The sequence below is a fragment of the Perna viridis genome, chromosome 4, assembly GCF_037379345.1.
Source record: "Perna viridis isolate PV_CMFRI_1.1 ecotype Kerala chromosome 4, ASM3737934v1, whole genome shotgun sequence".
NCBI classification, from domain to species: Eukaryota; Metazoa; Mollusca; class Bivalvia; order Mytilida; family Mytilidae; genus Perna; species Perna viridis.
Genome location: NC_142448.1, coordinates 5,101,385 through 5,128,585, shown reverse-complemented (window position 1 = coordinate 5,128,585; position 27,201 = coordinate 5,101,385). Strand labels below are relative to the sequence as shown.

The following is a 27,201-nucleotide window of genomic DNA, read 5'->3' as shown; positions in this document are numbered from 1 at the left end:
AATTTTAATTTATTAATTTCAAATAAAACTGTTTTCAAAAATGTTTGATGTTGTTCACTATTGACAACTTCCATTCCAATGACAACTTCTTCCTGAAGTATCACCTGAAAAATATCTAGTAACTTCTTGTTTTGGTGTATATCATGCACCCCTTCCTGGAACTTGATAAAGTTAAAAGAAAAGTGTGTGGAATACATGGAAGAATACAGTATTTTATATATTTACTTCATCAACAAATGTTGGCCAGAGACCATCAAAGAAAACAGTTGGATCATTGTTCACACAATTTTTTTAAAGAATGAAAACCTAGTACAGTCGATGCCTATTTGTCAGAAAAGTATTGTAGTTAAGAGAAATTGCCATTTTAAGGGAAAACTTCCTACATGTATGTCTTTTCTCTTGTATAATTAGATCTCTGTGTTAAGTCAAAAGAAAGAGACTCATTTTTTTTGTTATAAAGATAAACGTCTTAAGAAAATGTAGGGATTTCACTAAAAATGTAGCCAATTAGGTGCAATTTTGAGTCATTTTTGAAAAATATTTATGTGAATAGAATGGAAAAAGTTTTTGTTTTGTTTTGTTTTGTTTTTTTTTGGGGGGGAGGGGTTTCCCATGCAATTAACAAATATGCAATTAAGTGGACTCCACTGTAGTAAACCTGACAGCTGCTTTCCTTTCAAGCAAGGACATTCCAGCATTATAGATGATGCCCAGCATGCACTGGCTCAAGTGGAAGAACAGACAGGCACTGTACAGTTAGGCTTCGTAGCTGGTGTTATTCCTAGAGAAAAAATGCCTTCCTTTGAGAGAATGCTGTGGTTTGCATGTAGGGGGAATGTCTTTCTTAGATTTGATGAAATCACTCAGAAACTGGAAGACCCTGTCACTGTAAGTCAATTAAAGTTTGTTCTTGTTTCATTTTCATTTCAACAAAATCCATATGATATAAAAAAAAAATGTCTTTAGTTTATTTGAAAGGATAAGCTATCTTTAAGCATGTACCCCCTCTAGATTTTCGATTTTGACATCTTTAATTTTGCATTAATATATGTATTTAAGTTTGCTATATTTGATTCTCTCTAAATTATAAAGTACTTCATCTTTTCCTTTAACTATAGTATTTATTTTTGTTTTCAGGGTGCTGATATCAACAAATGTGTATTCATAATTTTTTTTCAAGGAGATCAACTGAAGTCCAGAGTCAGAAAAATATGTGAAGGGTAAGTGAAGTGGTAATTAATAAGAACTTTTCAAAATCATGCTACTAAAGAGTGCTTTGGTAGTTCTGCTGACTATTAACCTATGTTTACCTGTGATCAATTGTACAGAATTGTCTTGCAATAAATATGTGACAAGTCAATATTTTTTGTATGATGAATATGTCACTCTTATGTCATGGATAGTGGTGCATCGATCTTTAGGGTTATTGAGTTATCGGTCATTTGATGAGCTTTGATTCAATTATCGATTTCAAGAAATCAAGATCAATTCATTCATGTCTTAAAAAATATGAAGACATTGTCATCTTTTCTCTTGTCTGACTGGACTATTTATCCTTCTGTTGACAGACAGTTTGTTTTATTTTTAAATGAAACATTGGAAGATTCAATTTGTTGTAGTTGGCTGGGGATGGTAAGGTCTCAAGTCAATGTGTTGCTTTATTGATGATGATTTCACACATTTACATAAGATATAATAATATCTAAACTAGGTAATGGAGGCATTCTGGCAATACAGTATTGAACGGTCATCCTAATCACTCCCATACACTGATCATCGATCATTAGTCAATGTTGATACAACAATCATCGATCTGAAAATTTTGAAAGATTCCCAACACTGGTCATGGAAGATGTACCTTTCACTCATTTATCATAGCCTTAAGGGAGATGTTGAAACAAAGGTCTTGAAATGAGGACATAGTTTTTTTGTTTTTTTTTCAAACTGTTGAGTTATTTAGTCAGTGAACCTTTGTTTACCTTTATTTGCTTACCTGGCCAAAGACCATGTGAGCTATTGCTGTCACTTTGCGTCCATCATCGTCATTTGACGATATGGGGTCAGACAGTAATTCTTTGCATAAGTCTTTTAAACCATTAATTTAGCCAAATTTTTCTAAAAAAAAGTTCTCCTCTGAAACTACTGGACAGAATTCAATGATAGTTGATATAATTTTTCCTTAGGTACGAGCATAAAAAATTATCCGAGGAAAAAAAATTGATGCTTTTACATAAATTAGAATGACTTATGAAGCAAGGTGAGCGATTCAGTCTCTTTAGAGCCTCTAGTTACATGTTTTATCTGCCAGATTTAAAGCCACATTGTATCCATGTCCAGAAAATCCTCAAGAAAGGACTGAGATGTACAATGGTGTCTCTACACGATTGGATGATCTGAATACTGTAAGTAATATATTTTTTTCTTGGAAGATAATACAAAACAAGACCACAGATCTTTTGCAATCATTATAGATTGCTATAAAACTTCTTTCATACATAAAATAGCACAAGAAAACATAAAAATGGATTAAAGGTTTTTATTGCCTTAACGTAGATTATACCTAATATTTCTAGTAGATAAATTTTCAAATTTTTTTCAAAGATGACCTTGAATGAACATACTGTAGAATTTTAATGTAAAAAAACAGTTGACCGAACTTGATTTTGAGATAATTGAGCCTTAATAAAGGCCATTTTTATATTTTATTTTAAAAAAATGGATTTTCATTATTTTACCATACACATTTTTATGTAAAAAAAAAGAAATTACAAATATTTTGAACACATTATTTAAATACTAGTAGTAGTTGAAAATATATATGTCTATGATTTTGCAAGCTGACAGGAAAAAATTCTTTGTGCAACAGGTATTATCTACCTTCAAATGTGTTGTTTTTATTACAGGTCTTGAAGCAGACAAAAACACACCGGAACCGAGTTTTACAAGGTGTACAGAAGGAAATCACAGCATGGATAATTAAAGTGAAGAAGATTAAAGCGATTTACCATACCCTTAATATGTGTAACTTTGATCTGTCACATAACAGTTTAATTGCTGAATGTTGGTGTCCTGTTCTGGCACTAGAAAATGTGCAGAGAGCTCTCAAACATGGGACAGTAAGTAAGACTTAAGACTAGAAGTTTACCTTTATAGATTTGTTAATGTTAGGTGAAGTGTGGGACACAAACAAAAAAACAGTGGAGTAAGTAGTGAAAATAATTGATGCTATGAGTGTGTTTGTTTACTTATATAAAAGCAGATGAAAAAAATATGTAACTTAGTTCTCATTTTTATGGAGAAAATGGCATTAAGACTGGCTTCTTTCCCAGGAATGAAATATAATTTCACTCAGGGGTTTTCCCGGCTTTAGACCATTATGGGCTCATAAGATGGGCCAAGGGCCCATTTTATATAGGAACCTATGGAAATATTCAGGATTTCAATAGGGCATTTGAAAAAAAGATGGGTCCTTCCAAAATTTCAATGGCCCAGAAATCTCTTAATACCGTCATAAGGGACAAATTAACAGTTTATTTTGGTGCTCTATCAAGGGGCCTAGCCAAATTAATAACCAGTTTAATTCTATCTGCTAGAGTTTTCCTGCCATTGAACATTTCTGAGTTTTCTACCTATTTCATTGGAAAAACCAATTCTCCTTCAGCCAATTCTTGATTTTAATTATTTTTCTACTCTCAATGGTAAAATTAAGATTTTATCATGCTGGTTAAAGCTTGAATGTTGAAAATTTAAATTTGCCATCTTGAGTGGAGAAATAATTGAAACCACTGATTACTGAGAGAGAATCTGTGTATCAGTGAAATGTGAATTTATTTTAGGAAATTAGTGGTAGTAATGTACCTTGTATTTTACATCGAATTGATACAAAGGAAACACCTCCAACATACATCATCACAAACAAGTTCACAAGAGTCTTCCAGGATATTGTTGATGCTTATGGTATTGCCACATACCAGGAGGTCAACCCAGGTAAAATAAATTATCAGATTCTTCACTGACAGAAGATGTGTGATTTTCAGATGGATGAAAAACTGAAGAAAATTTTTTTGGGCAGTTTTCGTTGTAAAGGTTTTAATTTTTATTCTTAAACAATGTGATCTTGGATGTGAGTGTCTGGCTCCTTTCATTTGGATATAGTTTAGATTATTTGTATGAAGTGTCATTTTTAACAAATTCTTGCAGTAAATGAAAAGAAGTTTCAGTACTTTCATGCAGCGGAATTGTCATTAATCATGATTGTCTACAAACTTTCTAGATAATCCTTGTTTGTATCATTGAAACCTTTTTTTTCAAGATGTTAAACAATTAATCAGAGAGTGAGTTAATGAAGCAATGCTATTTCTGTATATGGCATTAATCACTGTTAATTCCATTAAATTTGATTCTTTCAGCTCTATATGCTATAATTTCTTTTCCGTTCCTGTTTGCTGTGATGTTTGGTGACACTGGACACGGTGCTATCATGTTTCTGTTTGGACTGGGTCTCATTCTGATGGAGAAAAAGTTAATTGCCATGAAAGTCAAAGATGAAGTAAGTACACTGTCAGCTTTGGTAATAAAATGTGTGAAAATTGAACCCCTATCATAAGCGTCATTTAAAGAAATTACAGGTAATGTTTTTATCATGACTAATTTGTTTTGTTTTCAATGAAATAAGCACTGATTGGTGTTTGTGATTGTTTTGAGTCCAGCAAAACAAGACAAATACTTTATTTAACCTCAGACACACGTACAAAAGGACAAAACAAAAACTTGCATTCACACAATATACACAGTATGACAAGATATCAGTGTCACTTAGACATATAAAAAAGTTAGTGTACAGGTTCAATATACATTTTTAAAGAAATCTTAATAGTTTAAAAAAAAAAAAAAAAAAAAAAAAGAAATGGATAACTTTCTATATATTTGCACATTACAGAACAAAATTCCCATTAGTTTATATTCTCTCAGGGTTTGAATGTAGTATTGTGGTATATAATGGACACAGAGATTTTTACATATAAAAAGGTAGTAAAATTCATTTCCCGAACCATTGTTGCAATGATGACAGACTCTTTCTCTGTATTCTTGACCAGTGCCTAGTTTCAATCTGAAATTTAATATTTGAGCATCAAAGTTTTGTCATATATACTGATTTAGTCATGACAATCCTAAGTAAATAAGGTTTTAGTTTAAATTCTTCTTCAAAAAATGAATAGAATTCTCCCCTTTAGGTTTTGCTTGATGAGACATTTATTTATAACAATATATCTATTGTAGTATTGATCATTCCAGATGAAACCTGAACCACAATCGTCAAGTATAGATTTTACATATGACATTCATTTAAATTTCAATGGATTCCCTTTATGAAGTTTGAACATCAGGTTATACAAAAATAAAGATAAATTATCATCATTTATCAATTAATTCCAGAACATGATCATTATTTGTTTTACAATAATTTCCATAGATATCTTCCCAACTCACCATATACCATAAAATTTTGTATTTTTTCAAAACCCCACACTTTATATAATAGAGCAGGTGTTACAAGTGAATCAGAAAGCTTCAGTTATGGATCAACTGAGATGCTGATGTTATGGATTTTTCAGTATAGCATACTGTATAAAGATTTATGTGCTTAATCAGAAAGTTTTTTCTTGCTGTAGAAAAATGTCTGTTGTAATTGGATAAGTATATGAATCAATACTTTGATGTTGCCATGTATCTTCAAATCTTGAACTTGTTTTAACATCCTACAGTTAAAAAAGATAATTTTCTTCATATATTATATTTTGAATTTGCCATAGGTCTGACTTTCATACTGTGTTGAATGCACTTTTAAAATCAACAAACATGAAAAAAAGGTTTTTTTTCCCAAGAGAAAAGTAATTTGTTATGAAATAATGCATGTACAACAAAAATATTGTCAGTCATAGGAAAACCCCTTTTATAACCAGCTTGTGCTTTAGATATAAGGTCAATGTCATTTGCGTAATTATTTAGCCTATTATTAAAAAAAGCAGAAAGTTTTTTGCTTAAACAAGAGTTAAGCATAATTCCTCAAGTTTTGAACTTGTTATCATCATACCAATAGACCTTGTATATGACCAGTGTCCAAAACTAAATCATAACATACAAATGCATGAGATCACCTAGAGTTTTTTTTTAGTGAGGGGATTATTGATTATTGATTCATCAAAAAACATGTTTACAGGTTGAAAATGTTCATCATGATGAGATATATTTATGGTCAAATTTTCCTGTAAATCTATGAAGCCATATTTGAATCATTGCCCTCATTTTTTACAACTGCAAAATATTTGCAGTCATATATTGATATGGCACTATTGTCAACATTGACAATGGCGGCATTGTCATTTGACACTTAGTTTTCATGCAATAACCTGAGTTTTAGTTTGTTGATCTTTATAAAAATTTAAGACAAGGTAATAAACCAGAAAGGGAAGGTGGGTATTGATTTTGAGGCATATGCATATAGCCCCAATAGTTTTGGAAATAGAAGCCAAAAAGGGGTGTAAAACAAGTATTTCATAGAATTCAATTATGTTACTCCAGTGAAAGATTAGGAATGTCTGTGATATTTTTTCGCAATATTCTGTACCAGGATGGTCATACTTCATTGTTTTGGGGGATAAAGATTCTAACTTTTCAGAAATTAAAAATTGGGGGCCAAAAAGGGAGTCAGGAATTGTCAAGACAATAGCTTGACTATTTTGTTTTGGTCCAACCGGGTATTTCAAAAAGAATTTTAATGGATGCCTTATGAAAATCTGTGCCTGGGTTATTCAATCCCATTTCAGATGTCTTACGGTTTTTGAGTTATAAGGGGTCAAAGGGGCCACACCCAAAACAATCTACTTTTGTTTATTTTTGGTTTGTTTTTGAAAAAAAAATGTTGGATTCCTTATGAAAATCGCTGCTGCATTTTTCAGTGAGATTTCAGATATGTTTAGGGTTTTCGAGTTATAAGGGCCACACCCAAAAAAAAATCAAATTATTTTTTTGGTCAATTTCATTTCAAGTTTTGTGCTATATTGTGTCCAAACCAGTTGTTGTGTCCATAATGAATTGTAAGTCCATATGCTCAAGTGTGACACGAACTTAATATAGTGTTTACACTTGCCCCAATTGTTCAGGGCCCAACCACTGCAGTTGTATTATGTTGTGCTCTGCAAACATTTTATTTAAAAAGCTGTACTGTTTTGGGGCTTTGTGTTATTTATATTCTTTGAACCCCTTCTGTTAAAATATTGTTTTATGGAATTATCACTTTTTTTCATAAAATGCAATCAATGTATGTTAGTTGAACATTACCTTCACGCATAGACAGTTTATCTAGACTATTTAAAACACCCTTTAGAATGGTCAAGATGAATACCGTTACAGTATTGATCTTTCTGCCTATGACTGATGACTGGTTTTGTCATTTTTTCTGTGTATTAAGCAAGTAGTAAAACAGAGCTGGGAATAAGAATTTTAGTAAAAAACAGAAAAGCTTCAACAGGTGAATACTTCATGTTTTCAGGTGGTTTTTATACATACATGTACATACAACTATAAGGTCCTCATCTGAATCTAAAATAGAATTTTGATATTTGAAACCACTGAACCAACACTTTTTCAGTAGTATAAAATATCATTGAAACCTTAATATAATGTGGACTATAAAATAATGTGTACTAAATAATGTCTACAAACCACAACAAACTTTTGAAAGCAGCAGAAAATATTCAAAAAAAAAAAAAGAAAAAAAAAGACTAACACAAAATTATATATGAAGTAAACAATATCAGAAACTGTTAGTATATTCTTTCATATTCACATTGTCTTTTCAGATTGCTAACACATTTATAAGTGGACGCTACATTATTATGATGATGGGACTGTTTTCTATATATACTGGGCTGATATATAATGACATATTCTCAAAGTCTCTAAATCTGTTTGGTTCCTCCTGGTATCCTTACTACAAGCAAGTAACATAATTCATATTTAGAAATCAATAGAAAAAATAAACACAAACTTGGTAGTCTATCATTCTACCAATCAATTATTATCTTTTTAAGGAGTCTTTGTTATTATGAGATTCATAATGAGTGAAAGTTGAATATCGCAAAATATTGACTCAAGTTATTTAAGAATTTCAACATCATTAACTAGCATTGACAAGTTCTTTATGATGCTGATGCATATTAATATTATGTCAAAATCTGTATCACATGCGATATCAACCCAAGACTCCTATAGTACCCCAAGGGCTATTAGCTTGCAGGTTGATATAAGTCAAGGGTAGATACCACATGTGCTACAGATTTTGACATGTCATGTTCATTATATGTCCATGAAGGGGTACAATATAGGTCTAGGGGTGTGATATAGGGTATGCAATATATGATAAAAGATTTAAAATTTGAACAAACACTTATAATGCATATACAAAAAGGGTATATTTTAATTCAAATATAAGATATATTGCAATATTCAAATTTCACAAGTAATGAAACCTGTTATATCCCTGCAAACAAAGTTTACAAAATTTACCCTGTCCGTCCATCCGTCCATCTGTCTGCACTATTTTCTAAATGTTTATAGCATTGTTTTGAAACTTTATGGGATGTATTATAACCACATGGAGATGTGCATATTTTCAAGAATTTATGTTTGGGAAAAATTGTAGAAGTGACGGCTGTTTGAAGTTAAAGCAAAACTTGGTCTGATACATTGTTTGCAAATCCTCCTTAATGACTTGCAGGATTGTAATAAAATTCAACGGAGTGTTAGATTACCATATTTGGATTTACTTATTGTAAGGAATTTATGGTTGGGCAAAAATTATAGAAAAGACAGCTATTTGACTGAGGCATTTTTCAGCAAATCTTGGTCTCCACAATTCTTCCTCAACAACTTGCTGGATTAGTATGAAACTTAATGGGGTGTTTATTACCATATTGTGATGTGTGTATTGTCAGGTGTTAATGTTTAAATTTGCAGTCATATTCTGTCATTGTGTTGTAAACAACAAAAAATAGTACAAAATCTACTGATTGTGGTTTGGAGTTCAATGTTTTTAGAAAAGTTGTGTGTAAAAAGTGCTTAGTCTATCCGTCTTAAAAATTGCATCCAATATGAATCATGCATACATATTGGCCCCCAAATGTACAGGGTTCAACAGGCTGTGGGGGTATTAGTCCGGTTATGGGCAATGTCAAGTTCCCTATGGTTTTTAGAATATTTTGCCACATCTGCCATGGTGGAAATTTTAGTGATTGTTTGCTATGATATCACCTATTGTTACTAGAGATCAGCCTGAGAAACCAAAAAAAAAACCAGATGAAACGGACAAATCATGAGAAATTGACATGAATATTGATTAAGAAAATATATCAATGCATAATAATAGAATAAATTTAGAGGAAAACTATTCAATTGAATTTTACATATATTTATTACATTAGACATTGTACATGACTATATGGGAGAAGAAATTGAAAAAGCTAATGTAATCAGACAATACCAAAAATGATAGAGTATCAACATACACCATGTTTACCAATTAAAATAACTATTGTTATTTTTTTCTAAAATGTCTTTGTACTTAAAGGTGTTGAGACACACTGAAATTCTCCACAAAATATAAAGTTGAATCCCTTTAGTTATCAGTCTGATGCTGTCTTGTTGTTATTACATTAATGGTTTAAACAAGTCTTATGTAAAAAATGATGATGCAATATAAATGTGCAAGTAGTCAGGAAAATTATCGACTCACATGTTACATGTTTATCCTTTTGTTATTTACATTCTACACATTAATTATTTCAGTTGCCACAGTGCTATGCAGTTTTATTCTGTAGAATTTTCTTAAAGCTTAAATCATAGGAAATAAAAATTCAGTAGTTTTTTTATTGTATTCACAAGTAATTATATTGATGTTTTGGGTTTTTTTTGTTGTTTTTTTAGAAACAGTACACTACATGATCCTGAATTGAAATCTCTTGTGTTAGACCCTAAGTACATGTATGACAGTGATAAAGGACCTTATCCTCTTGGTCTAGACCCTGTAAGTATATCATTTTAGCATCCTTGTATTTCGTAGCTTCTGCTACTTTTGGTAATACTATGATATGAATGTCTAAAATACAAAAACGATATTAAGTTTGATGGACAACAATAAGAAACAAGATTCTTTTATTTTGTAGTCTTAAATCAAATGAATTAGGTTTCAAGATTTATAAATGGCATCTAAATTTGTATGAAACTGGTAAGACAGTTTGGTGCATTCTTGATTTAAAGGAACAAAACAAAGGGATTGTAATGAATAGATGGGCAAGGAGTTTTCTTTCATTTTTTTTTTCAGATCTGGAATCCAGCAACAAACAAGATCACTTTTACAAACTCATTTAAGATGAAACTATCAGTGATCATTGGAATATCTCAGATGACACTTGGAATACTTCTTTCTCTTGTCAACCATGTGTAAGTTGACCTTTAAGTATGTCATAACTCTTCTCTATGTTTTAATTTAACTAAAAGTTTTGTTAAAAATCATATGGTTAAGTATAAATACTTGTATGAAATTACAGAGTTTGAAATTAAACATCACTTTGCTGTTAAAAAAAACCTATGCCCTGCTAGGCTTCTTGATAATTTATACAAAATTCTTCCCTTTTCTATTGAGATTCTGATGTTTTCTGTTTATATTTTTATGATTTTTAATCAGGCATTGCAATATTTACACCCATCACATTCAGTAGGAACCCCCTGTCTGTCTATACATCATATGTAGATTTGCATAGGGGAAGGTGATTATTGTTCCATAGGTTCAAAGAGAGATACATGTATATCATTGTAAGGGTTTTATTGATAAAAACTTCATAGCGAAACTTCTCCCAAAAGGCTCAACTAATAGTGATGATATCTAATTGGAAGGTAAAGCATAACGTGGGCAGGCATCAACATTGGTTTCTGTATAACTCAAAAAGTTTAAATCTGATTCAAACCAAAAATTAGGATATTGTTACAAACCATATAAGTGAGAACCCTATTGATTTAAAATATCTAAAATATTTCTTTCTCTTAAATGTAACTTGTTTGTGCACCCTGGCGCATTTCAATTTTTATGATGTTCACTGGTAAGAGGGCATTTTAGTGACCAACTGTACATGATAAATGATATGACATTTGCTCTATTTTCAGGTATTTCAAAAGAGCTTTGGAGGCATGTGTAGAGTTTGTTCCATCACTGCTGTTTTTGTTATGTTTGTTTGGATACTTGTGTGCCATAGTGTTTTATAAATGGTTCTTGTTTAACCAAGAGTGTACACAGTGTGCACCATCATTGTTGATTCGTAAGTTGTTTTCTAGAAATAATCTTAGTTTTGGTATTAGTGAGTGATACTTTGCCCAATAACTTGTTTTCTATCTAGACATCTTGTATTATCTATACAAGCAATGATTGCTCGTGTGACTTGAAGTAAGCTTTACACAGTTTTTGTCCTCAGTTATATGAAGTTAAAATAAATTTTACTTGAATGAAGCCCACTTATGAAATGACTGTGAAGTACGTGTGTCTTCATGTTAATTTTTTCACTATTCTGTTGGTTTGTTTTATAAAGTTATTTTCTGATACAGATTTTATCAACATGTTTCTCCTGAAGTATGAGGATGCCAAAGAATATACAGACCAAAATCATGGCAATGTAACAAAGAAATATGAATGTATACGCTATCCCCTTGATCTCAAAGACCTGCCATGTTCTTCACAGACTATCTTCTATGACAATCAGGTATGAAAGCAGATATCTCAAAGAAAATCTTGAAATGATTATTATCTAATCAGTTTTAAGTAATTTGTGTGTTACTCTTCATGCAAAAAGGTGCATTTGTTGGTAGCAGGTTTTATCTGTCCCCTTACTTTTCCGTCCCCAAGTCAATCCGTCCATCCCCAGTTGATCCGTTCCCAAGATGATCCGTCCCCTCTAATATTTATATTGTATGAATTGATGTGTATAAAATTTAGTGTCATATACTAAAATTTGTTATTTACAGACAATTTTATTTAGGACTGCAGTCATTACACTTTCAAGGTAGGTATCTAAATTCTTAACTAAGAAATGAAAAAAAAAACTCTCTTGGACTCCTTATACAGTGCTGTTACCAACTTGTAGAAGTATACCTTCTGACTACCAGCTTCTGAACTTGCAAAAATCTTGATTAAAAACAAGTAAATGAAAAAAAGTAACCCTTTAATGATAAAAAAATAACATAAATGACTAATTACTTTTCATTTTGTAATGTAATCATATGTAATTATGAACTTAAAATTTATATTGTAACATTTAAGAAAAGACGTGTATAAAAGGAGAAGATTTCAATGTTTATGTTTAATATTTTAAACGTATTAATTCCTAATGCATCAAATTTATGATTGGATACGGATCTACTGGGGATGAATTGACATGAAATCCATTTATCATTTTGTCCTAATTTTCATGACTTCTTCCAATAAATGACCAAACAAATGCATGACAAGAACTACTCTGACTAGAACATGTGGTATTTCATGGCAAGAACTACTCTGACTAGAACATGTGGTATTTCATGACAAAAACTACTCTGGCCAAAACATGGGGTAGTTCATGACTAGAACTACCCTGGCCAGATCATGTGGTTTTTCATGACAACAGCTACTCTGACCAGATCATGTGGTTTTTCATGACAAGAACTGCTCTGACTAGAACATGTGGTTTTTCATGACAAGAACTACCCTGACCGGAACATGTGGTTTTTCATGACAAGAACTACTCTGGCCAAAAAGTGGTATTTCATGACTAGAACTACTCTGGCCAGAACATGTGGTTTTTCATGACAAGAACTACTCTGACCAGAACATGTGGTTTTTCATGACAAGAACTACTCTGGCCAAAACATGTGGTATTTCATGACTAGAACTACTCTGGCCAGATCATGTGGTTTTTCATGACTAGAACTATTCTGGCCAGATCATGTGGTTTTTCATGACAAGAACTACTCTGACCAGAACATATGGTATTTCATGTTGAATTACTTCTTCTATTGCCACAAAAATTCACATTTGTGTTCCTATTTTACTAGGAATTATTTAATCAATCATTATCAGCAAATGTAAAGTTCTGTTAAATTACAAATGCGTTTATATACATGTGTACTTAAAAACCAAACATATTTTTTTCTTAAAATCTTTGTTTGAGTACAATCAAATAATTTTCTTATTTAACTTTGCAGAAAACAATTCAGATAGTATTGTTATTGACTGGTTTGCTCATGGTCCCTATCATGTTGTGTGTGAAGCCATTTGTACTTAAATCCAGGCACAATGCCAAAGTCAGGGTAAGTATCATAACATCTGTCTTACTGATTAGCTTTCTCAGCTTCAACTCATATGTTGGGTCAGTTTTGTATGTCAATATAAAGCTTTGACTGTAGGATTTTGGTGTAACAAAGGGCTTGTGATATTAACAGTTCTTAGATGTAATAACATTTGTTTTATCTCTTTAGGCTTATCTAACAGTTTAGTTTTTGCTTGTTAAGCCTGTGCTTTTAGCTTTAATAATGGAGATATAGATTTAATTTTTTTGTTCAGTAATTTGTTTAAACAGTTTGTATTGTTTCTTTGTATGTAGCCCATTCTGTAATTTCAAATTAAAATGAAGAAATCATCATTTAATGTTAGTCATGCTTTTAATAACTGCAAATATTGTATGGAATTGTTGCTGTCTGTCTTACTATCCGTGTCACTCATAGACGTTTCATTTCCATGCAATAACTTCAATTACCAGTGAATGGTCTAAGTGAAATTTTAATTCTAGATTCTGTCCTACATAAATGTTGGCATTGTTTTTTAATGGTAAGGGCCTAATCTGTTTAGAAATAGGATTTCAGAAGGGACAAAATACAGTACTTTTATTAGACAGACAACATTTCATATTTCAGTATATACCAATAATTAGAAAAACTTGTGAAGTTTCTGTTCATTAGTTCAAACACAGGTAGCAGCAGTGTTCTTTGTTAAATAATTCAGTTTTGTGAAGAAGAATTTAAGTATTAATTTTACTTCGGTATCAATAAATATTCCAGCTCTTCTAGTTGGACATTCATAGCTGTAAAAAGCTGTACAGAGCATTTTAATGTAAAAGTACTTTAATTTGTGGATACCAATTTTTGTGGATTAGGGAAAAATCACTAGTTTGTGGATTCTTGAATTCATGGTTCTGAGGTTTTCAGTATACACTTCAATGGAAATCTCCTTTTCATTGGGAGCCAAATTTCATAGTTTGGTCTTCCCATGAAAACTATGAAAATTTGTACCCCATGAACAATAGTTCTTTTACAGTATTTGTTTCAAAAGCTGTTTGTACATGTGCATAAACCCCTTAATTATACTAACAGTTTAAAACAATAAAAACCCAAGAATTGATCAATAAGACTGAATTATTTTAGGAGATGGAAAAAGTAAGTAGTTAGCTTACTAGCTAAATATGGTTTTGGAGTATAAAGTTTTCATCACAGTCTCATGTCTGATTTCATCTGAATGATTTTAAAACTCTGTAAGACATTTATCATGCAGTATGATCACCTCAATTATATGCTGCAATTTGACTGCATGGTATTTTGATAATAGCTCAGTAGAAGAGTTGTATTAAAATCTGGTAATTATTATGAATCTTTTATAGACAGTACTGAACTGCATTATGTGCTTGCATTTAATGATATGCATTTTTCATGGTTAGACCAAATTCATTCTTGGACTCATTTGAATGTATTGAGCTAATATTTAACAAGTTTTACTGTGAAAATTTTGTCTCATACATGTAACAACAAGTAGATACTTCACAATTTACCCTTGTTCATGCTTGACCACAGAAGGTTTGTTTACCACTAGAAAGTAAGGTTCCTGAAGGATTGTTCAATTGTAACCCAACTTTATGAGAAGAGAAAAACTGTGTAGATAATTTCCAATAAGGGTGGTTATTGTTGTATTCTTATAAGTAAATTTCAAGTATTTATGATTCAAACATTTATAAAACATCAGAAATGTTAAACCAATTTGCTCTTCAGCTGTAGTATTTTTTATCAGAAATATGTCACATCATTCACATGATGTGAGATCCACAAGGGCATTTCCATTCAGGGTTATCTTGTAAGCTAAGACTTTACCATGCACCTTAAAATCAGCAGTTTATCCAACAATGGGCAAACTACACATGATATTTAATCAAATCAGAGTAAAGATATTTACATGAGAATTCATTATTTTATCTAGACTTGAGATATTGATGAGAACTAACTTAGACATGTGTAACTGTTTAGACTGCTACATGATTCCCCAGAAGCTTGCTAGTTAATTAGTTTCTATATGTGTATAATATTGCAGGACAAATCTATAGATTTCCAGAAGTAGAATTCCAATACATGTAGTTGATTGTAATGCTAGGGAAGTAGTACATTTACAGTTTTCGCCAACTAATTAAGATGTAATAGGGTGCTGTTCAGCCTGAACAATATTTGGAACACCCCTTTAATTGATTTGGTATATACATGACATTGATTTGGTACATACATGACATTGATTTGGTATATACATGACATTGATTTGGTACATACATGACATTGATTTGGTACATACACGACATTGATTTGGTATATACATGACATTGATTTGGTACATACATGACATTGATTTGGTATATACATGACATTGATTTGATAGAATGCCTATTTGATAATGGTTTCAGAAATGATCTAACTTCAAGACATATCCTTTGGTAAAATTGACATTTCCAAGTTTTGATGATTACTTAGATTCTGTGCATCAGATTCTTGTTGAGCATGCCAGTACTTGAATGAATTTTCAGTTTTGTAGCATGTACATTTTCTTATAATATAGGCATGTAGTTTTAATTGCTATGACAAACCTTACTTCTGATTACATGCACATGTTCCTCTTTCAAGATAACAGGATTAACATTTCCAATTTTACATTCAACTTATTTGGCCACTAATGATTTTAGATTGTAAAACAATGGGTGTCTAGTAACTTTGATTGTTGTACATTACAGAGAAAGAATATGTTAGGAGCTGTATCAGAGAGAGCCTTAATTCATCAAGAAGAACTTCCTGATAATGTAAGTGGTCCACCATAACTAACCCTCTACCAATTGTATTTATTTGAAACAAGTATGTAAAGTTATTACATTTATTATTTTAGTTTATTTTTCAACCACTAATAATTCTATCACATCAGTATTATTTTCCACTACTTTTGGTTAGAATAACCCCAGTGTTTGTTTATTTTTTGTGTTATCATTTTTTCTTTGTTTTTTTTCTGTAGTTTAAGTTTTATTGAAGGAGGAGGATGTTTATTTTGTCTCTTCTGTGTATACCTCTTTTCTTTAAATATTTAGTAAGCATGGCCAAACTTTTTCTGCCCTCTTTTTAATAGCATGACTTATGCTTTAATGCAAAATGTAATTACTTTAGGCTTATGTCAAAACAAATGTGTGCTTCAATATACATTTTATTTATACCTTCAATAGGTACATGTATACTGTTTATATTAAAAATCTCTACTATAAAGCTTCAAAGAGTTTTTAGTTCTTTGATTTTTATATGACTGCAAATATTTTTTGTGCATATAATAGTACAGCACTGTCATCGTCTGTATTGTTGGCATCTTGAAGACATTCGGTTTTCATGTAATAACTTGAATATCAGTTCATCTCCATAAAATGTTATAACATGCTTGTAAACTACAAAAGGAATGATGGTATTGTTTTATGTTATGGCAATAATCCCCCTAAGAATTAGGGGCCAGGAAGAGGAAAAAAAAAACAAGCATTTCATAGAATATATAGAATATGGCATATGAATTGTTAAAAACCATTTTTATACATTAAGTCCTATGGAAGACATACAATTACCGTTTGAATTTTATTCACTTTTTTTCATAAATTATTTGTTAGTCCCATACGTTATAATGTTTTTCGTGGTTGTCTTACCCATATGAAAATTATATTTTTTTCAGGTGTGTTCAAAACATATGAAAAACAAATGTTGCATTGTTTCCTGTGTAGTTGGGATTGATTTTTGAAGTTTTGACTGGAACCATTTAGTGGTACCAAAAAGGGGTCACTCTGATTCTGGTCAAATTCTCAACATGTGTAAAATGTCTAATGGCAATCAAAATTCAAAGCTGTGCCAAGTTTAAATAATGTGTCCATACTTACACCAACTGTTAAGGTTTCAACCTCTGTGGTCATATCAAGCTGCACCATGCAAAGCATTGTATCGAATAAGTAAAAATAAAACTGCTCTTTTTATATTTTAAACCTGAAATAAGTTTATTAAAGCTCCTTTGGTAGTTCAAAATCTGGTCTACTTTCTACATTGATGGAAAGTGAACAGTAAGATGTCAGCTTTGTTTAAGCTGAATTTTTCCATTCTATAGCTTTGTAACTTCAATTTCATTGGAGCTTCATTACAAATAGCCAAAACATGATATTAAAATACTTTTGAGAGGTCAAAAGTCAATTGACTATTGTTTTAAAGTCATCTCATTAGCTGTAGGCTGTTTACATAACATATAAATATATGAATCAAAGGACTGAAGCTTAATAAACAGCAGCCGTATGATATATAAGTGTGGTTACTACATACTAACTGTGTGATATATAGAGATGTGTGTATACTACATACTAACTTTGTGATATATAAGTGTGTACTACATACTAACTGTGTGTTTTCTCTAACCCAGTCATCAATGTCTGCTGACAAAACTAGCAAATCAGACATTGAACTGAAGCCGGTAAGTAGCATGTAAGCTATATAGATATCTATATTCCAGAGAATGTAGTGCTGTGACTAAACCACTGCTAGTAAATCAGAAGTAGTCAATTTTCCATTCATTTGTCATGTTCTCACCATCATACATTAAACATGTGTCACTCTTACAAAGTGAGCCTAACTTCCCTTGTTGTGGAAAGTCTATATAGCATTTTATTTTATTGACATCATAGATTCAGTTATTGTCATGTTGCTATTGTTTATACTAATTTCTCTGAAAATAAAGGCAATAATAAAGTACCTGTGTGTTAAGGTCATTCCACAATTCATTGGCATTATGGTGGTTTTTCCTTCTGTTTTTTTCATAAATAGACTCAGAAGTTATTACTACATTTTTATTACCATTGAAAGGGCATAGTTGATAATAACAAAATTAACTGAAATATTCCACAAAGACATATGTACCCTTTTAGAACTGTTTATGTTTGGGTTTTAAACCATTATCACGATGACAATAGTGTACAATTTATCTAAAAATTGTAAAATTCTGTTGTTTAGTTTGTTAATGCTTTGGTTTAGTCACAGCAGTGTACCAAGAGTAAAGAAAGATTTACATTGGTACACATGTATTGGTGGAATTACATCAGTACACATGTATTGGTGGAATTACATTGGTACACATGTATTGGTGGAATGATTGGAGTGTTTATGTGAACAGCTGAGTCTATTTTATTTTAGATACGTATAAACTCACATGTAAGGATTTACATCATCAGCACCTTAGAATGCCTAACACTAATATTCCTTTAGACCCTTATTGTTAACATATGTACCAGTTACTTGTGATGTTTTGCTGCAACATTATGTATGAGTTGCCCAACATTGTTTTTATGTTTTTTTTTCTCTTTTTAATAAAGTTTGAATTGCCTCTTATTTTTATACAACCACAAAAAAATTTCTTGGTCGTATAATTGTATCATCCTGTCAGCAGTGTCATCCTCATTGTTGTTGGCGTCCTTAACATAAGTTTATTTATGAATTTTGTTTTTAAATTTAAACACATTGTTCCTAGGAATATGGGGGAAGGCCCTACAGCTTTTAGTTTTTGCCCCTTCCCATTTGGAAATAAGGGGTTAAAAGGGGGAAATAGGTGTTTTCATTTGAACCGATAGGAAAAACTTCTTAGTCTGATTTTTTATGAATTTTTTAATTTTTGCTCTGAATTTGGAAACAAAATTATTGGATTCCTTATAAACATTCCTGTATGCATTTTTCAATCGGATTTAGATATCTCTTACCATTTTTGAGTTGTAAGGAGTCAAACAGGCCACACCCCAAAAAAATCACTTTTTTAACTAACCTAGCCAAAGACCATTTAAGCTAAAACTTAGAATCCATCATCTCATTGTTGTCCCTCATCGTTAACAATTTTTCAAAACTCTTCTCCTCTGACACTACGTGACCAATTAGAACCAAACTTGTATGAATGTTCTTTGGTATATCCTGCATAGAACTGACGTGGGGATTTTTGATCCGTCAAAAAAAATGACTGCCGATACTAAAAATAGAACATAGGGGTCAGGCAGTAGTTTTTTGCATATATCTCCAAAACAGTTAGGTTTAGCCAAATTCTGATTCTGACATGGGGTAAAGTGTTCAGCATGATGAGGTCTATCAGTGGTAAATTTTCATTTAATATGTTAAGCCATGTTGGAGTTATTGCCGTTTTTGATGTTTTTTTGCAATTTTTAATGTTATTCCTTTCATAAATCTTCTGCTCTGACACTACTTGATTGAGGTTCCTGGGAGCCTCTTGTTTTTTTTGGCCCAGTTTTGAAAATGTTAATGAATTTTCAATTTTTGTGCTTTATTGTGTCCAAAACCAGTTGTTATGTCCATAATGATCTACAAGTCCCTATGCATTAGTGTGTCAAAAATTAATATTGTGTCCACACTTGCCTCAACTGTTGGAGTTTGACCACTGCAGTTGTATCATGCTGCACTCCGGAAAGCTCTTTATTATATATAAGCTAAATTGTTGCATCATACATATAATTGGTCACTAGCATCAATCATTGTAACAATTATAAAAGAATGTTTCCATGCCACTCAGCTGTATTAAAGTTTGTTTGCTTTTCTACTGTAACATTTTCCTATCACCTTCCATCACCCCCTTTACCGTTATTGACATTACCCTGGTATGGATCATATCATTGGAATTACAAAACCAAGCTGAAAAATTCATTGGTGTTCATCACATTTGGACATTACTATTATACATCTTTGCTGAGAAATAGATTATATCATATTGAAATTTCTTTAGTTTGTTTCTTCTGGTATAATGTTCTTTTTATTTGGAAATAGTTGGTTACAGTAACCCATGTAATGCGGCCTAGTAATATTTTTGTAATTCAACTTTTCCCATGCAATGTGGGTACTGTAATATTATTGTAATTCAATTTCTCTTATGTCATGTGGTAACTGTAATAACCAACAGGTAAATTCTCCAAAGAACTTTACCCACATGTCTGTAGTTTTCCCTTATGCATTTGCATCTTTTGTATAAACGTAAATTCTAAAGATATGATCTCAACATTTGTATTATCAACCTCTATCATTATTCATATACTAGTAAATGAGAAACATAGATAGCTAGTTTCATTTAGTAGTAACAACTTTTATTCTGTCTATTTTCACTTGTCATTTGTTTCAGTTGTACGTTTCTTGCTATTATATCACCCTAAATTAAAGAAAATTGAATCCTTTTAGAGTTTATACATTGAGTGATTGACAGAATATTGAACAAGATTTTCAGAGTTTAGTTTTTGGATTTTTTTCCCTAAATTTCTTTTGTTCTTGTGTTGATCTGATGAATACGATACAGCAGTATAATTTCCTTGCAGCTCATCAATTGGCATTCCATCCTTATATACTTGAATTATTATTTTTGTATAATCAGTAGAGGGATGTTCTCCTTATCTGATGAAGAATCACATTTCATGTATCTCATAAGTAATTTGGAATTGGTCAGCTGCAATCTAATAGTTATTACAAATGAAATCATATCATTGAGTGAATACTGAAATTCTTATAGATATAAGATATGATTAAAAGTATTATAAAGGAAGTAATGTTTCACGATGACACTGAAGTATTGATGATAGTATGAGTATTGATTTTCTTTGCAGAGCTCTGACACTAAAGACATTGATATAGAGATGGATGCAGCTCATGATTCACACGATTCACATGAAGATGAGGTATAAGTCAACTACTATGTTCCCATCTTATGTGCCAAAGCAGAAAAAATTACTTTCCCACAGTTTTGATTTTCTTTTTAAAGAAAAACATATTTAGATAAAGAATAATTTTGATTTCGTTTTTGTCTAAACTCTGTTACAAGTAAGAATATTTTTTTTGCAGTTTGAGTTTAGTGAAGTGTTCATCCATCAAGCTATCCACACCATTGAGTTCTGTTTGGGATGTATTTCACATACTGCTTCCTATCTCCGTCTCTGGGCTCTTAGCTTGGCTCATGCTCGTAAGTAAACATACATATCGTATTTATAAAATTAAGAGTATACAGAAACACTGAAATCGCTAAAGAAACAAATCACATTCCATCACAAGTAGCCTAAAATCATTACAGAAACAAATCCCACTCAGTCAATATTATCCTAAAATCATTTCAGAAACAAATCACAATCAATGTTATCCTAAAATCATTACAGAAACTAATCACAATTGATGGTATCCTAAAATCATTACAGGAACAAATTGAAATCAAGGGTATCTTAAATTCATCACATACAAATCACTATCAAGGATATCCTAAAATCATTACAGAAACAAATCACAATCAGGGTATCCTAAAATCTTTACAGAAACATATCACAATCAAGGGTAGCCTAAAATCATTACAGAAACAAATCACACTAAAACAAAAGTGCCCTAATATCATAACAGAAACAAGTCACACTCATCTAAAGGTAATCTTAAAAAAAACACTGTAAAGTATAACTTTTTACTGCCTAATGAACAAACACTAAAATTTTCTTTTGTTTGAGTACATAAACCTAAAAATTAATATTTCAAATCCTCTTCCTCCCTACCGTAATTTAGATTTGAAAGTATACTATACAGTTGCCTACATAAATTATATTTAGGACAGTTATATTTTTGTAGAGTTGTCAGAAGTGTTATGGGGAATGTTGTTCCGTATTTCTCTGACGATGGATTTGCCTTATGTGGGTAGTATCCTGGTATTTTTCCTGTTTGGTGCCTTTGCTGTGTTAACTGTTGCAGTACTGTTGGTCATGGAAGGATTGTCAGCTTTCTTACACACTCTACGTTTACACTGGTAGGTTACTGTAATATGTAATCCTTTGTCTTAAAGCAGCAGAGGGATATAATAATATTCAGTGTCCATCCATCACATAACAATAGTCCAAAGAAATGAATGATCCTAATGACAAGGCCTTACAAAGTCTTCTTTAGGAGAAATTTGTACAAAATTTCATTGTAGTTATTGCTTTTTTAAGTAGATTTTTGCTGGTTTTTTTCTTCATTGAAAAACTCCATAGGTAAGAAGTACCTTAAGAGAAGGCCTCCAAAAATCTTATGACTCCTGTAAGGTGATACTTTTCATAAAATGCAAAATTTGATTATTTTTTACCTCACAAAGTTTTGAGTGCTATATATGAAGCACTCTGTCTGTCCATCTCTCTTAGTCTGTCCATTTCTCTTGTAAGCACAACTTCTCTTAAACTGTTTAGAGGATTTTGATATTTTTTTAGGACGGTTCACCATCATTTGCTATGTGCATAAAAAAAATGTTTATATGGCTGCAAAATAAAATTTGCAGTCATATAATGGTATGCCATTATTGTCATCCATGTACACATGAAAAACTGTTATGCTCCTATTTTAATGTATAAGGTGCATGCTTTATATCAACCTCTCCAATGATATTAAAGATAATAATGTATGTTTACAGGGTGGAGTTTAACAGTAAGTTTTATGGAGGAGCAGGATACAGTTTTACTCCATTCAGCTTCAAACCATTGATAGAACCAACTTTTGAAGATTGAGGAGTCAGTGATGATAACCAGATTATACTTTGTCTTCCTTTTTGTAACTAGATTTATATTACAAATTTTATATATACAGGGTACTTTAAATCAATACTATTTTGTAGATTGTTTCCACTATTTGAGTCAACATTAATTAATAAAAGGTATAACTCAGTAAAATATCATTGATACATGTTGGTAATTTTATCCTGTATTAAAGTACTGGTTTATAATTTTATTGGTAAATTTTATAGCGTTTTTTTTTTTTTTTTTTTTTTTCAGAGTTTATTGAAATGAAATATACATGCAAAAAGCAATTAAAAAAAATTTGTTAACATTTACACTTTGTAGTGTCAACTGAATCTATTACTATGTACTTAGATATTCCTAAATACTATTACTTAGTTATATCGTAGGCTAGTTAAGGCAGATGTCATCTTAAGTTATTGACAAGAAAAAATGTTGGGTTGTCTGGTGCTTTTGTTTTGTTGGTGTGCAATATGATAATGTAGGGATCCGAAAAGTTTATCAGTGTTATAGAACCCTTCTGTTATAGAACCCTTCTAGATTAAAGTCTTAGGAGAATTAAAATCATTATACATTTCAGTTTGGATTAATTTTGTCAGTTTATCGTAACGCTACTTAATTCTTTTGAGTTCTGTATTGAAATCTATCTTGAGTAGTTTTTTACACAACCCCAAAAAATTTCAAAATAATATTAAATGGCATCATGCTGTCATTGTCACTATCATTGTTGTACATAGATATTTTGTGTATTTACAATAACCTGAGTAAAAGTGTATGTATCTCTATGAAATTGAAATACAATGTATCACATGCCACAACAAGGAGGATAAGATTGGTTCAGTAATTAGGGGGCCAAAAAGGGACAAAAAAAAACATGCATTTTTCTGTTATTCCAACAATATCATAGGCAAAAGTGTATGGGTCTCCTAGACATTGTAACACAAGATGCCATACCACAAAAAGAAGGCTGGGATTGATTTAAAGGACTGTGAATGGAATCATTTATAGAATACAGGAACACAAATGGACCAGAAACAAGCATTTTGTGATGACTGGAAAATAACTTTGTGAAATATATTAATTTCTTTGAAATTGTGAGACCAGGTGCTATATTACAAACAGGAAAGTCTTAATGGATTGTGGAGGTTGTGACAGAAATCATTTAGGAATTAAGAGAAGGGTGCCACATTGATTCTGGTCAAAATCTTACCCCATATCAATCATTAAGTCGAATTCTAAGTCAGAGCTGTATCAAGCTTAAATGGTGTGTATGTACTTGCCCCAATTAGTTAGGGTTGACCTTTGCAGTTGTATCAAGCTGAGTGAAGAATTCATTAATAGTGAAGAGAATGTCAAAATATTATTTTTCTATTTATAAGCCTTTTCAGATTGATTTCAAATTTACATATCCTGATCATAAGAAATGTAATTAACATGCGTATTTGTTGCTTAAACAGTTGTTAAAACTAGATGCCAATAAATATATATTTCGCTATAATGTTGATTTTTCTTACATTGTATCACCTTCATGTACACTTAGTTTTAAAAAAAAATGCCAGCAAAACTATTTTCCAGTACTTTGCTGAAAATTTTTCTAGTGTTTAACTTAGTAGGGTGTCCATAGTACATACAGTTATGATGTTCAGAGTTAATATTCCCTAGAGTACAAATAAATGACGATCCTTTGGTAGTTATCTAGATCATTGATAAGAAATGTAAAGAATGAAGGTACATAAGGCTTTGTAGTGTCTAGTAGAGGAAATTTATATTCAACATAAATTTAAATACCTAGGGAATGATGGAAAGTTTCTCCTCATCAGTTGTTTAGTTAACAACCAAAGTTCCTCAGGTATTTGTCATTTCTATTTCCTGAACATCACCAATTGAAACTGAATCTAGTCTCTGACTGGAAATGGTGTTGAATAAATTGAATCAATACTAATAAGTATTTAGTTACTATGGATATGATGGTTGATAATTTCTTTCTATACCAAATTGTCACAATAAAGATGGCAAGTTGACAAAGTTTGAATGATGAAAGGAACAGTTATCCATTAATATGATGTCCCAATGGTATAAACTGGAGGAATGTCATCTTAGTTAATAAATTTTGTCATTTTTTTGTGACCACAAAAAAAAAACACAGGGAACATAATTGTATCATGCTGGCATCATCATCCTTAGATATTTGAGGTCTTCAGTATTGGACATAATTGTACCATGCTGGCATCATCCATAAACATTTGATGTCTTCGGTATTAGACATAATTGTCCCATGCTGGCATCACCTTCTATAGACATTTGATGTCAGGACAATATAAACTTCAGTATTAGACACAATTGTCCCATACTGCCAAAGGGAGGCTGGAATTGATTTTTGGGTTTGTGACAAGCCATTTAGGGATTGGGGACTAGAAAAAAACCTTCTCATGATGTCTGAACAATAATTTGATTATAAGAGAATGGATTGACATTAACTTCAGTAAAATGCATGAATCTCTGATATAGTACCACGAAGTGTCATACCCTCAATGAAAGGCTGGGATTGGTTACATAGGTTGTGATTAAGGAACCATTAAGGAATGAGAGTCCTATAAGAGGCCACTTAGTTTCTGGTCAATTTTCTATCACAATCAAAATTTGGAGTTGTATCAAACTTGAATGGTGTCCATACTTGCCACAACTGTTCATGGTTCAACTCAACCTGGGCCCTGCAAACATGTCGATCTCCTCTCTGGTTTTCAACCAGGATATTTGACCATTTCTTTTCCATGATCATTGACACATGTAAGCAGAAGGTAAATTTTGGAGAAGTTTCTTCTTAATTTCAGTATTTTTTATTGATGGCTTATTTTCCTGAAAGAACTCATCACAAGTCATAATAAATTGTCAAGATATCTCTGTTGACAGTCCTTCTTGGCCCTGGTACATCACCAATAATTGATTGATACTCTGTTAGAAATTTCAGTATATTCCTGAACCATTTACTTTTTTTTAATTTTTCAATATATGATTGATAGGAAAGAAAGTGTGAAGTTACCGGTAGTATGACTGTTTACATTTCTGAAATTAGTAGTAAATGTTGACATACATGCTTTTACACATGCAAGCATAACTTAGTCAAAAATATAAACAATCCTTATGATTTAATTTCTATTGATTCAAGTCAAAATTACGATTTGTCCCTTCATCAAAGCCTTATTTAGTTCGGAATTGTTTGAATTGCGGCCTGTGAACCCATCAACATTATATATGTCACAGTACCAAGTTGGTCTTGTCTAAATGGGAAATAAACAATCAAATTAAATTATTGTCAGTTATCTACAAAGGGTGACGTTCCAAAGTAAGGGTTTAACATTTAAAGTTTTAGTCCATCTGAAGCCCTTTGTGAGCTTGCTCATTAGTTTTTCTATTTTAATTCTCACAGTCCGAAGTGTCATTAGTCTAGTTATAATTAAACCTTGTGTATTTTGATGAAACAAATACATGAAGTTGCATGTGTTGTAATGCTATGTATACCGCCCCACACCACCATGAAGTTGCATGTGTTGTAATGCTATGTATACCCCCACACCACCATGAAGTTGCATGTGTTGTAATGCTATGTATACCGCCCCACACCACCATGAAGTTGCATGTGTTGTAATGCTATGTATACCGCCCCACACCACCATGAAGTTGCATGTGTTGTAATGCTATGTATACCCCCACACCAACATGAAGTTGCATGTGTTGTAATGCTATGTATACCCCCCACACCAGCATGAAGTTGCACATGTTGTAATGCTATGTATACCCCCCCCACACCAACATGAAGTTGCATGTGTTGTAATGCAATGCTATGTAAGCCCATCCATATGAAGCTACACAATAAATTTGAAATCCATCCATCCCTTAGGAGCCAAGATAATTTTGTACCAACAGCTTAACTTTTGTCTTCAGAGCACTTGCTTCTTTGATTTACTTGTATTATTTTTGACAGTAACAAATAAGTCTGAATTAAAAGTAGTCCTCCATGCTATTATTTAAAAATGTTATCCCTATAACAAAGTTATGGATCATTTAGAAATGTTATCAATTAAAAACAAAGTCATGGGTCATTTAAAAATATTTATATCAATATTCCTTCAACAAAATTATGGATCATTTAAAAATGTTTTTATCAATATCCCTTCAACAAAGTTATGGATCATTTAGAAATGTTATCAATATCCCTACCACGAAGTCATGGATCATTTAAAAATGTTTATATCAATAT

The 27,201-nt window shown here is 31.6% G+C and overlaps 1 protein-coding gene across 3 annotated transcripts in view; it reads left to right on the top strand.

The window, feature by feature from the left end:
- Positions 1-24,441, top strand: part of LOC148618537 (V-type proton ATPase 116 kDa subunit a 1-like) — a 31,141-nt gene extending 6,700 nt beyond the window's left edge. The window contains exons 5-22 of one of the 3 annotated variants that reach the window (XM_088577580.1): positions 682-888; positions 1,138-1,220; positions 2,309-2,402; positions 2,904-3,116; positions 3,837-3,987; positions 4,410-4,549; positions 7,863-7,999; positions 9,985-10,084; positions 10,382-10,500; positions 11,221-11,372; positions 11,656-11,810; positions 13,288-13,392; positions 16,122-16,187; positions 18,583-18,600; positions 21,033-21,104; positions 21,268-21,385; positions 22,030-22,204; positions 22,841-24,441. In XM_088577580.1, coding sequence (XP_088433706.1) covers positions 682-888; positions 1,138-1,220; positions 2,309-2,402; positions 2,904-3,116; positions 3,837-3,987; positions 4,410-4,549; positions 7,863-7,999; positions 9,985-10,084; positions 10,382-10,500; positions 11,221-11,372; positions 11,656-11,810; positions 13,288-13,392; positions 16,122-16,187; positions 18,583-18,600; positions 21,033-21,104; positions 21,268-21,385; positions 22,030-22,204; positions 22,841-22,934 — 2,199 coding nt within the window. In that variant the 3' untranslated portion in view covers positions 22,935-24,441. Of the gene's footprint in view, positions 1-681; positions 889-1,137; positions 1,221-2,308; positions 2,403-2,903; positions 3,117-3,836; positions 3,988-4,409; positions 4,550-7,862; positions 8,000-9,984; positions 10,085-10,381; positions 10,501-11,220; positions 11,373-11,655; positions 11,811-13,287; positions 13,393-16,121; positions 16,188-17,815; positions 17,867-18,582; positions 18,601-21,032; positions 21,105-21,267; positions 21,386-22,029; positions 22,205-22,840 lie in introns of all 3 variants that reach the window. The other 2 variants (XM_088577578.1, XM_088577581.1) reach the window with 2 other exon arrangements.
- The last annotated feature ends 2,760 nt before the right edge of the window (positions 24,442-27,201 follow it).